Below are 13,391 nucleotides of genomic sequence, written 5' to 3'. Positions count from 1 at the left end.
CCTTAGCCTCCCCCACTTTTTTTCTCGAGGACCTGAATCATTATTCTACTAGCTGGTGCTCGTTAAGCATTTACTGTGTGCCAGGCACTGTGCTAAGCTCTTTTATGCATTAATCCATCTTGTCTTCACAGCAGCCTCATGAGACAGGTACTGCCACTTCCTGAATTTTGCAGAGGAGGACACTGAGGCTCAGAGAGGTTAAGTGACCTGCCCAAGCTACCCAGCCAGGACTCTGAGGCCCCAGCTCTTCCCTCTGCCCTGGCAGCTGAGCCCGGGGGCCCCGGCCTCCATGGCAGGAGGGTGGCAGCCACGGCAGCCAGAGGTGAGGCGGGGGCCAGAGCCGAGCCCCAGGCCCGCCTCCCACACTCAGGGCTTTGTCTCTCTCTGATTTCTTTTCCAGGCCCTAATCCTCAAAGCAAACTTACACCCGGCAGGTCATTCCGTGACATTTGTTAAATTAAAAAGGAGATGAGAGGGGGCGGGGAAGGACCCAGCATCCTGGAGGCAGAGTGAGCCTGAGACAAAAGGCTGGGGGGAGCACGTGGAGGATGGGGGGCTTGTGAGGACCGCACCCGGGTCCTTGTTAGGGGTCACAGTCACCCCTGAGGCAGAGGCGGGGACGATGGAGGCCAGCATCTCATGTAGGGCTGTGGCTGGTGATAACTGGGTTTCCTTGTCTCCTAGCAACAGAGCTACCAGTCTCCGCGGGAGAGAGAAGGGAGAACAGGAGCACCCCCCGCCCGACACAGGGCTCCTCGTTTCCCTGCGCAGCTGCCCCCACCTCCCCGGTCATGTTGTGGCATGGGTCATGTTATGTCCTGTCGTGCCGCAGGCCCTACCCTTTCCTTGCCCCACCAAGGAGCCACACCCGGTGCTGGCCTGGAGGTGCCTGGGCAGGGGGCAGCCCAGCGCTTTGTTCGTCCTGATCGTCCTGAGCTTCGGAAGGCACAAAGCCCAGCCATGCCCACTCGTGACTCTCATCCTTGGGCAACCTTGGGAGGGGGTGGATCCCTGTTTAGAGGGAAGGAAACTGAGGCCCAGGGCTGCCCAGCTAACAAGGGGCAGAGTCATGTGCAGCCTGGAGTGTGTGTGTGGGCATGGGGGCGGTGGCAGTGGGGGGCTTTTCCACCATTGCAGTCAGCCAGCTTGGCTCCCCCAGCAGTGACCCTGGACACTGGGGGCAGAAGGGGAGGGGAAGCCTCATGATTGTTATTGAGGTCTGTCCTGCTGCCTGAGAGCTGTGCCCCCTTCTCCCCATGTGTGTCTCTGTGTGTTGCTGTCCCTTTTCATCCTCCTCCTGCCCCCCGGGGTCCTGCCCACCTGCTCTCTTGGGCTCCCTCCCCTCCCTGCCTGCCCCTGTCCTCATCTTCCCTCTTGCTGTCTCTCCCCCTGCCCTGTCCCGTGTCTCCCTCTGTCTTTCCCCCTCTTGCCCATCCCAGCACTTGCTGCCTTCCTATCCTCCGGGCTGTGCAGGGGCCCTCTGGCCTCACCCCTCCTGCCTCCCAGGCCCACTTTGTGCCCAGCTGTAAGGCGAGTTTCTTTGACAGCTGAGTAACTGGAGGCACAGAGAAGTTGAGGGCCTTGGTTTCAAGACACACAAGTTGTTCATGGCTCGTCTGCCTTCTATGAAAACACACAGGCTTCTCAGGCTCTCTGACGCTTGACAGAGCGCCCCGTGGCAGCAGCAGCCAAGACTTAGCTCTCTGGGCTCTCCCAGTGATTCTCTATGAGGTCCTACATACTTTACCCCCACCTCTGGGCCCCCGTTTCTAACATTCCAGAATTCCAAAGACTATGATTCTACGATTCTTGGACTCTTAGGGTTCTGAGACCCTCTTTCTCCCTTGTCTGTGCCCAGCTGGGGCCCAGGACCCAGATCCCACTTCTTGTGCAGAGTTACATTGGTCATAGGTGGGCAAGGCCTGTGGGTGGGGAGGGCTGCCTGGATGAGGTGGGCCAGAGTGGGACCTGGATGGTCAGGCAGAATTTGGGGCAGCAAGACCTGGTAGCAGGCTGCTCACAGCTTCCCGACCAAATGGGAACCCGGCAGCCAACCTGTTGCCTATTTAATTGTCGTAGCCATAGCAGCCTCCGCAGCCTACCAGGTTCCTGGGGACTGTGCCAGCTCCCAGGACAGAGCCCCCTCCCCACCCTCAAAGATTATAGGCAGTAGTAAAGTGTAGTGGTTTTGGTGTCGGATATATTTGGGCTCAGGTCCTCTAACCTGTGAGACCTCAGGCAAGTTGCTCAACCTCCCTGAGCCTCAGTTTATTCATCTGTAAAATGGGGTAATGGTACCTGCCTTACAGGATTGTGAGGGTCAGATAAAATAAATGCAAGCCAAGTGTCAGTGCTGGAGTAACTGGCAGTGTTATTTTTATTACTAGATTTTGACTCCAGGCCCTCTTCCCCACATACACCAATTTAAAATCTTAGAATAGTGTAAGTGAGAGGGGTTTGCATCGAGAGGGAGAGGGATTTGGGAGCAGGTCCCCATTCTTGTGTTCCCTCACTATGTCGTCTGCCCCTAGCTGGCTGGGATTTCTCCCAGCTCTCTTTCCTTCTGGTTCTGGATTCTGTCTATCAAATACAGCCAAGAGTCACCGTAGGAAAGCCCAGGACATTTGCCTAATGAAGCAACAACATTTCAGCTCTAATTATAGCTCACTTGATTGGGGACGGCTTCTGACCCACCTTCAGGCATCTGTTGGGAGGGGTGCGGGGTGGGGGTGGGAGGTTGGTTCAAGGTGAATGACTTACAATTCTGGGTGCTGCTTATTGAAAATGGGGTTTTATTCATGCAGCTTAGAACTATCCACCTGGAAGGGGGACCTCATGGATTAACCAAGTGTACCTCTCTATTACAGATCAGGAAGTGGAAGCCCAGAGATTTTCTGGGCTCACCCAGCGAGTAGGGGCTGACTCAGCTGCAGATGCTTTGCCTGACGCCGTGTGAAGGAGCTTGGTGTAACCGCCCCCTCTGCACGTGCGGTGGTCCTAGGCCGTGCTGTCTGGAGCAGGAGCTGGACAATGGGAGTGCTCACTGCTTGAGTGTCTGGCCCCTTGGAGCTGGGGTCCTCATTTGGAGGTTGTCTGGCCCTAAGCCTCACGTGGCCTGACACTGCAGATGCACCCACTCTAAGCAGCTGTCAAATACTTTCATTCTTTTATTCAACAGACATTTCTCTTTTATTAATTTGTGAACTTATGAATTAGAGAAAGTACCAGTGGATCTGGATTTCTGGGGAAGGATCCTCTGGGAATTTATAAATGCCTACAGCCACTCCAGATGGACTTTTAGGCCCTTACTGACTTTGGAGGATTCCTGATGTCTGAGAGATAGTGGGTTATTCCCTCCTGCCTCTCAAAACCTAGGGACACTTGGACAGCAGGCCAAAGGCACCCCTTGGGGCATCTGTCTCCCAGGGAGAGAGAGAGAGGCATTCCATGGTGGGGGCTGCATCGTGGTAGGCCCTGTGGACTCTGAAATGTGCATCCCGAGGGATGAGACCAGGGTCTTCCAGCCCTTTGCTTCTGCATTTCATAAAATAAAACAAGGGCAAACAAGAATTTGTTCCAGGCTCTGAGTGTAGGGATTTCCATATGTTTCCTCTTTTAAACCACCCACCAACTCTAAGAGATTATGTAACCCTGTTTTCAGATGAGGGGAGCCAAGGTGCAAAGAGGTTATGTGACTTGCCAAAGGACCTTCGTGTAAGTAAATGAGATTGGACCCAGGTCTGTCCAGCTCCAGAATCCACACTCTTGTCTCCTGCATTGTGCTACTGGGGGGCCTCTGGCTTCAGTTATCCTGAAAGTGGATATCAGACGGCCATCTGCCATCTTGCAGACCTGGCCTGAGCCAAGGCCTGGTGAGCCTCCTCCCTCTCATGTGCAGTGGTTAAGTGCAATAAGTTAAGCAGTGCATTTGGAATTCAGAGAGACCTGGGATGGAAATCCAGCTCTGCCCCTCACCACAGACTTTGGGCAAACAACTTACCCTCTCTGGGCTTTGCTCTCTCATCCGTAAAATGGAGATAATAATAGTACCCACCTCATCAGGAGATACTGCACGTCAACACTTGCCCAGACCAGCTTCCCAGGGCTAGGCAAGGAGAGGCCTGACCCAGGAGCCCGGAGAGTGAGGTTCACATCCTGGCTTTGCGAAGAGCTGTGTCCCAACATAGACAGTGAGGTTCCAGGAGAGACAGGCAGTTGGACGACTGGCATCCAGTAACCTAGGCAGGTCTCTTCCCCTCTCTGGGCCTCTGTCTCCTGTCACTCCAGTGGATGCCCCTCAATGTCACCTCCAAGGCCTCTTGTGTCCTCACATTTCAAGACGGTACCTTGGTTCTTTGAGGGTAGGAGGGCTGGTGTCAGGCACTGCTGAATCCTTGAGAGCCTGTCATTAGAGCTGTCTATTTAGGGACACAGCAAATGTCTTATTAATTATAAAGAAAGGAAACAGACGGATTGTTTAATCATTGTCCTTGCTGAAAGGTTATGCAATTAACTGTATAAATATTCATTAAAAGTTCAAGCAGCTGCCTGCTGCACTGGGGTCTGCAGAACCAGGCCTCCAGAGGTGGTGCGGCCGGTCAAGCCCATTTCAGTCGCCTGGGCTTTGGGCGGAGAGTTTGGGGCTGGTTCTGGGCCACTTCTCTACCCACAGGAACTTGTGGGGTTTGAGGGAAAGGGCAGGGCTCTAATCAGAGGAACCTGGACTCTGCCTCTCACTGCTGTGCATCCCTGGGCCAGTTACTTGGTCTCTCTGAGCCTCAGTTTCCTCATCTGTAAAATGGAGTGCTTATCTGCAAGGCCGCTGCCCTGCTCCATTCCAGGGGCGCCGCTGACATGAGGATCTTTGTGAATGGTGCCCCTGGAGTTTGCACTCACAGCCTGCAGGGTTTGCTTACCTGGCAGGGTGAGGATAAGTGTGAAAGGGGAAAATATCAAATCATCAGCACAGTGCAGCCTGACACAGTAGGTGCTCAGTAAATATGAGCTTCCTTTCAACTCCTCTGTGAGGTTCTCTTTCCTGAGGCCTGGCTCTGGGATATATGGTCGCCTTGTCCCTCCATCCCATTGCTCTCTCAGGGCTCACAAACATACAGAATGCTTCTATCACTTTTCTGCGAGTGAGTTTAAAAGAGATGAAATATCCTATATCTTTTGAACTTGCAGAATAATAACCCAGGGGTTTTTAAATGGGTGCATGGGAATCATGGTGGGGTTGGAGGGGGGAGGACAGGCGGCGAGTTCTAAAATGCAGATTCCTGGGCTCTCTCCTTGAAGTCTGGATTCTGTCCAGTAAGAGCTGGGGCCCAGGAACCTGCACTTCTAACAGCCCCTCCCCACCTTAGTCAGGACTCTGGGAAACACTGGTGGCTTCAGCTCCCTCGTCTTCTGGTGGCCCAGGAGGGGCAGTGCTTACTGAGGTCCCGCAGAGTGTTGGTGCCAGTGGTGCTCTGGAAGGGCCCCACTCCCAACTCCCAGGCGCCTTCGCCACCCTGCACTACAGCCCCAAGGCGGCATCTGTAAAAGGGCTTTGTGTGTCAGCGCTTTCCAGGGCTCCACCCGAGTTACTTGTAAAGGGAAATTTCTGTAAAATGGATCCGTGTATCCTATACTCCCAATCGGTTGCCTTATATTTCATGAAGTGGATTCCTAGGGATAACTTTGGGGTTCACACTTGGGCGTCTGAGGTATTCCTCTTCCATGGCATAGTAGTGTCAGGGGCCTTGACTCAGACACCTGCCCCCCACCCCATCTTGTCTGTGCCCTTTTCTCTATCTCTTGTGGCCTCTCATCCCAGCCATGAAGTAAGAGGAGGGGAAACTGGTCTGAGGTCAGAGAGAAAAATTGAGGGTAAGGCACCGAAACCCACTGCCTCCGGGGTGCAGCAGACTGTGCCCAGTCTCTGGCATTGGTCGTGGCTGACTTAGAACCCTCACTCGTTCTTTACCAGCAGTGTGACTCAGACCCGGGGCTACCACCGTGTAGCACAGCAGTGCTCAGTAGGTGCTCAATGAGGGAATAAACAAGTCCTCATCTGTTAACGTGGAGAATAATAGTAGGTATCACTAATGAGCACTGGGCTGGGCCTTCTCTGAGTGCTTTATGGACATTAACTTAGTCATCATAACAATCCCATGAGACAGGGAATAGTACTGGCATAGAGATAAGGACTGTTGACCGGGGTAGATAGGCACTGAGTGATGGAGCTAGGATTTGAACCCAGGCTGCCAGGCTCCAGAGCCCGTGCCCTCGACCTCTGTGCTGGAGGCCACGTCATAATCCTCACCCTGGTGGGTTATTGTGAAGATTAAATGGAAGCATCTAGCACTGGGCCTGGCACATCCTAGAGACCACTGAGTTCAGGCCTCCTGTACTCCCTGAAAGGCAGCAGGGAGCCAGCCGTGCAGGTCTGAGATGCATTTGCCTCGGCAGAGTCTGTCACGTGGGTCATCCTGGGATGCTCAGGATGAGAGGCATCCCCAGCGCTGATCAGGGTTCTCATTCTTTCTTCCAAATTGAGAATCAAGCCTGGGGCGTCGGGCCCCTGATTGAGTCAGACTCTGATTGCAGCTGCAGTAATTATAGCTGTGTGGTCCCGCCGGGCGCTGCCACGCGGCGACTGCGCTCAGCAGCGGGCTCAGCATCATCGCTGGGGGTGAAGGCTTGGAGGGGGTTGGGTCATACCAGGGGAGTCATTGGGGCCTTGGTGAGCCCTTCAAATCTACAGGTTCAGATCATGGAGTCATTGATCTGGAAGGCAAAAAGAGGCCCAATGGGGCATATCTCGCTCAAGGGCATACAGCTGGGAAATGGCAGAGAAGAATGCGGGGTACAGTGGCTCCATGTTGCTGGAGCTTAAAGGGAGGTTTGGAGGGGGGAGGTGGGGACGGTGAGGCAGGCAGGGGTTGGTCGGATCAAGGAGGGTCTTGCGTGCCAGGGACCAGGGGGCCATGAAAGGGTGTTAGGCAGGGCAGTGGTGGGGTCACATGTAGGATTTGCAAAGTCTTAGGGGCAAACAGGGGCTTCTTCTCAGATGAAGAAACTGAGACATGGGGTAGGAAGGCCCTGATGGATTCCCAGGGCCTCAGGCCAGGTGGCTGGGGCCGGGCAGTAGGACTGGTTGGCACCATATCCTGTGTCCCCCTTGACTAAGACATGCGCGTGTATCTGTCTCCACAGCCAAGCAGGTGTGTCCCGCAGAGAAGCTGAGCTGTGGACCCACCAGCCACAAGTGTGTGCCCGCCTCATGGCGCTGTGATGGGGAGAAGGACTGCGAGAGTGGAGCAGACGAGGCCGGCTGTGCCACCTGTGAGTCCAGGGTCTCATCCTCAGGGTCTGCCAAGCGTGGTCAGGCAGCTCAGGGAGCAGCGGCTGCTTCTGGGAGGGTCCTGGCTCTCCAGGGGGCGTGGGGGGTAGAGAGGAAAGGGTACTGATCAGAACACTAGTAATGGCCAGGCACTTTGCAGACATTTTCTTCTTTCATCCTCACAACCACCTCATCAGCAGCCATTATCATCTGCATTTTATGAGTGAGGAAACTGAGGCTCAGACAGATGAGGAAAAGGACCCAAAGCTGAGTGATGGGACTGAGATTCAAACTCAGGTCTGGACAGCAAAGCCCCCATGAGTTCTTACCATGCTGACATCTGCTCATCCATTCCATAAGTCTCTACCGATCTCTGAGCAAGGGCAGGGAGACCAGGGTGGGGGCCGTGGCGATAACTGGTGGTGGCCTGGGCCAAGGCACTGGAAGTGTCGGGGGGAGGGGGACAGATTCCTGAGGTGTGAAGGACGACTGTTGCTGAAATCTCAGATTTGAGCACAGATGTCACAGGGCGGGGAAGACATTCCCAGCAGCCTCGGCAGTGACAGATGGAAGTGGTCACTGGGACTGTTCCACATCACTGAGCCTCAAACACAGGCTTATGTCCTTCCCAGGGAGCAGGCCAGCAGGTCGTGGGCCAGTGGGGCTGTGCTTGTTTCAATTTGATGGGCACCTACTGTGTGCCAGGCCTGGAGCCAGGCTCTGGAAGGGACGATGAGGTGAATCCTACACAGTCCTCCCTCTGGGAGCTCACGATAAATGGGGGAGACAGGCTGGCTGTCGATAACTAGGCTGTGATCTGGGCGGTCACTTCTGCCAGGCACTTGCCCGCCCCAGCCCACTCCCTCCACCAGCCTCTGTATTTGCGTCCTATCCATCCTTCCTGGCCCAGGGGAAATGCCATCTCTGGAAGCTTCTGAGTCACAGCACTCTGATTCTAAGTCTGGAGTTTGGATGTGTCTGAAGCAGGAAGCATCTGGGTATGCGGGAGATCCTGGCTGGGTCCAGCAGTTTCAAAGCCCCAGTGACGGCACTGGCTTGTTCCTTCAGCTGTGATAATTTTGTGGGGCCTCAGTGATCAATGAGAATCCTCTTCCATCCTCACCCCCCATAATCAGATGTTTCCTCAGTCATAAAGGTCATCAGCCACTAGGGCAGGGGATGGGAACAGCCCTGACTAGGGCATGTTGTGGCAGGAATGTTCCCTGTTAACTATAGGAGACAGGGGTGTTAGAAGGTCTTACTGGGCTTCTCTGCTACAGCTGCCAACCACTTGGGCAAAGGAAAAGGAATTCTCCCTTCTCTCATCCCTCAGATCTTCTTCCATTTGTGAATGCTGCGAGTGGGGTGTCTGGGTGTAGGCTGGAGAATATAGATCTCAAAATTGCTGTCAGCTTCAAAACCTCAGGGAGAATTCAGTATAAAGAAGCACTTCCTCCCAGAACTCTGAACACAGTGAGTCCTCCCTCCCCGGACGTGTACAAGCTGAGTCTGGACAGGAAGGAGGAGAGCTAATCTAGGCATCAGAATAATCTTCAGAGGCAGACATCACAGGGTAGTGCGTGCTTTTCCCACCATCCCAACATCCCAAAAGCCCAGAAGGGGGAAAAATGCATCTGTCAGAAACTTGATAGAGCTGTCAGCAACACCTGACAAGAGCTGCCTACATTGTGAAACTGAAGACATCATTCTATTTTATGTTCAATAACAATGAAAAAAGGACATTTTTCTGTCAGAAAATAAAAATACGGACTCTGGGCGCCCCCATGTGGAGAGATCTGGTGCTGCCACCACCATGTTACCTGTGGCCACAGCCACTACATCCGCACCCCACATGGGCCCTCAGACCTGTTCTTGGGCTGTCTGAGGACAGGAAGGAGGGAAGGAGGCATGGAGGTCACTGATCTGAAAACAACTTAATTCTAGGAAGGGAGGAGAAAACCAGAAGGCCGAGAGGAGTCAGAGTAGGAAGGAAGAGCCGCAAACCTGGGATCTGGTTCCTTCGTCACCGTGGACTGACTGTGTGACCCTGGGCAAGCTGCTCCCCTCTCTGGGCCTCGGTTTCCCCATGTGTAAATTGGCAGTTGGTCTGGTGGTCTCTAAGGCCCTCCTAACCTCTGAGCTCAGAGCAGTCCACCAGAGAGGGGAAGCCCAGGGCTGCAGGCAGGGCCAGTGATCTATGCCTTTAACTGCTGAACATTCCTTACTTACTCCTCACACCGAGCTGGTCCAGCATCCATCCACTTCACATCCACCCACTGCAGGGAGCTCTGTGCCAGGCCCTCAGGGCAAGGTGGGTCAGTCTCGCAGTTGGTCCCCAGGCAGCTTGTGATGGGGGGGCAGATGAAGAAGGACATGAGACCCAGACACCTGAGCAGCCTGTGAAGGGCACCTGAAAGGAGAGCAGAGGTGGAGGGAGACCTCCCAAGCAGAGGAGCACAAAGCGTTTTATGAAAGAGGTGGAATTTGGGTCCTTGAAGAAGGAGAACTCATCACTGTGGAATGTAGAGATGGTGGGCGCGAGGTGGGTACCCAGCAGAGAACAGCTTGGGCAAAGGCCCAGAGGTGGGAACATGTGCAAATGGTCTAGTGTTGCTGAAGCCAGGGTGTGTGAGGTGATGGAGCAGAGCAGTGGCTCCAGGCCAGTGGCCTTGGATGGCAGGCCCTGGCACTCACATGGGCTAGTGCTGGGGGTGAGGTGGGCCCTGAGCTGTGCTGTATGGAAACAGCCCCACACCTTGTTCCCTGGAAGGGTCAGTGCCACGTTACCTTTCCTAGGAACATCACCAAGTCCTTCAAGACAGGCACTGCTCTGCAGCTTTAGAGACTCTCCTGGTCCCACCATCCTGCTGGCAGCAGGCAGGAATTCTCAGTCCCAGTGAGGCTGGGGGGGCGGGGGGGGGGGGGGGGGGCGGCAGGGTGTTGCCCAAGGTCACCAGCATGACCCTGGCAGGACCCGGAACGGAAGCCCCCTTTGCTGTCTCTGACCACATGGCCACCATTCGGTCCCCAGGCGGGGCTCCTTCTGGCCCAGAGGTGAGGGTCAGGGCCCCTGCAGCAAGACCGGCGGGCCCGGGTAGCCGGGATGTGGTCCGGCGGGCCGACCGGCTCTCTGTCCCGCGCAGTGTGCGCCCCGCACGAGTTCCAGTGCAGCAACCGCTCGTGCCTGGCCGCCGTGTTCGTGTGCGATGGCGACGACGACTGCGGCGACGGCAGCGACGAGCGCGGCTGCGCCGACCCGGCCTGCGGGCCCCGCGAGTTCCGCTGCGGCGGCGACGGCGGCGCCTGCATCCCCGAGCGCTGGGTCTGCGACCGCCAGTTCGACTGCGAGGACCGCGCCGACGAGGCGGCCGAGCTGTGCGGCCGCGCCCCGGGGCCCACGCCTGCGCCCGCCGCCTGCACCGCCGCCGCCCAGTTCGCCTGCCGCAGCGGCGAGTGCGTGCACCTGGGCTGGCGCTGCGACGGCGACCGCGACTGCAAGGACAAGTCGGACGAGGCCGACTGCCGTAAGCCCCCGCCGCCCCGTATCGCGCGGCCCCGCCGCTCGGCCTGGCACCCGTCCACCAGGCGCGGCCTCCTAACTCGCCTGCGGAGGAGAGTGAGCCTGGGAAAAGTGAAGTGACGTGGCTCAGGTCACTTGGCTCCTGAGCTGCGGAGCTCAGGTCTAACTCCAGAGGCCAAGGGTCTTCACGGGTACCTGTGTCCTTTGGTGATGGCCTCCCTGTCATACTTCCCACTGCTGCCTTTCCCCGTCCCAGGCAGTCCCCCACTGGTTCCAGTGCCTGGAGACCTGGGTAACGCTCCCAACCCTCCCTACCCGCTGGGCCTGCTGTCCTTTAAGGCCTGGCCCAGACTCCTCCCACCGTCCCAGCTGGGCTGGGTGTCTCCCCTGGGCCACCGCAGGTGCCTGAGACGCCCTCTCTTACGGCACATCCCCCACTGTGCGGTCCTCAGCTGTTCATTCCTCAGCTCCCCTCTGCACCCTGAGCTCCTAGAGGGTGAGGAGGCTCCTAGCAGTCTCTGGGTTCCCCACTCCAGCACAGTGCCCCCAAACGCAGTGGGTACCCAGGAAGGGTTTGCTGAAGGGATGAAGTCATTAAGTAATGAACACGAAACTCAAAAGAAGGCCAGGTGTCTGCCCTGGGGGGGTGGCTCTGGGGAGAGGCGGTGGAGGAGAAACAGGAGACCTGAGTTTTAGTCCTGGCTCTGCCAGCCAGAGTGCTGTGTGACCCTGGGTGAGGCCTTGCCTCTCTGAGCTTCAGTCTCCCCATCTGTATACTGGAAGTGCCTGGGCCAGGTGTCCTTGAGGACTCCCAAGCTCAGCCACTGGTTCTGATCTTGCCAGGGGTGGATATGGGGTGGGGGGAGGACAGCTGTCCCAATACCACAGTGGCTCTGACTCTCTCCTCTTGCCCTCTCTTGGCAGCGCTGGGGACCTGCCGTGGGGACGAGTTCCAGTGTGGGGATGGGACTTGTGTCCCTGCAGTCAAGCTCTGCAACCAGGAACAGGACTGTCCAGACGGGAGTGACGAAGCTGGCTGCCTGCAGGGTGCGTGTGGAGGCAAGGGGCAGCATCCTCCATGAGGAAAAGCCCTGAGCTCTCCCCTGGCTCGGAGAGCAGAGCTGGGAGAGGTCTCCCCTTGGTCCCTGAGATGCGTCTTCCCGCAGAGCATCACCTGCCCCTAAGTCACCCGGATCCCCTCCCTGGGGTCCTAGTGGCACCAGAACTAGATTTTTAAGGACTTTGCAAAAGCTGAAAGGGGGTCATGTCCCCCCCAGGGAGACACGAACGGGCACTGCAGGAAGTCCAGCCCCCACCATTTGTCCACGTCCAAGCCTCCAAGCAGGTCTCCCACTAGTTCCCAGTCTGAGCAGAGGCAGGGTCCTGTTCCCCAGGGAGCCCCCTTAATTCTCAGATGGCTCTCTGGTCATCACTCACCCCCTGTAGGAGCAGGGACCCTGACCTACTGGTCATCTGTGGAAATGGATAAAGGGTTGGGCAGTAAGGCAGCGTCCCCTATCCAGGGCCTCTGGGGCAAAGGTCCCCCTCAGAAGCTCAGTCCAGTCCCCAGGGTCTCTGTAGAGCTGCTGCTTTTTCCTCCCAGGGCCCCAGGACTGCCAGATCAGATGCAGACCCCTGGCCCTGCCAAGCTAGTTGATGCTTGGGTTCCTGATTATCCCTAGGGTCCTGTCCTGTGAGCAGAGCTCTCACCAACCCTGTATTCAGCGGTCTGTCCTGGGCCACCCTCTAGAGACCAGTGGGGACTGGGGCTGGGACTCTGCTTGCCTCTCATGGGCCCGGCCCAGCCCAGCCCTCCCTGCCCAAGGCCTCACAGGTGCTGTCCACTCTTTTGTCTGGCCTGACAGAGTCAACATGTGAGGGTCCGCGCAGATTTCAGTGTAAGAGTGGCGAGTGCGTGGACGGCGGGAAAGTGTGTGATACTCAGAGGGACTGCCGGGACTGGTCGGATGAGCCTCTGAAAGAGTGTGGTACAGTACCTGTCTACAGAACCTGTCTACTGCTGGACTAACCCTCCCTGCCACGCCGCCTCCTGGCATCTGGGCCAAGGCCCCCGCCTCCCCTCTGCATATTTTCTCCTCTGACCCTCTCTCTGGATTCATGCGCTGTCCTGTGGCCTCAGACAGGGCTCTCTGCCTTTGGGGCCTCTTGTTCTGCATCTCTACAAATCTAAGGGCTTTTCCTTTCCACCCCAGGTGCTCAAAAATCATGTTTCCTCTCACAAACCCGGCCTCTCCTCCTCAGTCCTTCTACATTCAGTAGTCTAAAATGTCCTCTCTTCCTCGGTGTTTCTGCCCTGGCCTGTGAGGACTTCCAGCCCCCTGCAGGAGTTCCTGCAGAGGGAGAGGTGGGACAGTAGGCAGTTGGCCAATTAAGGCACATCTCAAGGCCACCTAGCTCAGGCCAGGCCTGGGTAAGAGCAGTGCAGACCCAGCAGCAGAAGGGGGCACCATCCTGAGCCCTGAGGAGCTTGGACTTTCTGAGAGACCACACTTACATGCTGGACATGAGTGAGGAGCAGAATGAGGT

General features: G+C 56.4%; 1 protein-coding gene across 11 annotated transcripts in view; it reads left to right on the top strand.

The window, feature by feature from the left end:
- Positions 1-13,391, top strand: part of LRP8 (LDL receptor related protein 8) — an 81,149-nt gene that overhangs the window by 37,354 nt on the left and 30,404 nt on the right. For 4 of the 11 annotated variants that reach the window (XM_058552456.1, XM_058552455.1, XM_058552451.1 and 1 more), the window contains exons 4-7: positions 7,198-7,326; positions 10,468-10,848; positions 11,769-11,891; positions 12,710-12,832. In XM_058552456.1, the coding sequence (XP_058408439.1) occupies positions 7,198-7,326; positions 10,468-10,848; positions 11,769-11,891; positions 12,710-12,832 (756 nt within the window). Of the gene's footprint in view, positions 1-7,197; positions 7,327-10,467; positions 10,849-10,889; positions 11,341-11,768; positions 11,892-12,709; positions 12,833-13,391 lie in introns of those variants that run through there. The other 7 variants (XM_058552452.1, XM_058552453.1, XM_058552457.1 and 4 more) reach the window with 4 other exon arrangements.

This window comes from Diceros bicornis, chromosome 13 (genome assembly GCF_020826845.1).
Source record: "Diceros bicornis minor isolate mBicDic1 chromosome 13, mDicBic1.mat.cur, whole genome shotgun sequence".
Taxonomy (NCBI): Eukaryota; Metazoa; Chordata; class Mammalia; order Perissodactyla; family Rhinocerotidae; genus Diceros; species Diceros bicornis.
Note: the sequence above shows the minus strand (reverse complement) of the source record. Positions and strands in the feature narration are given on the sequence as shown.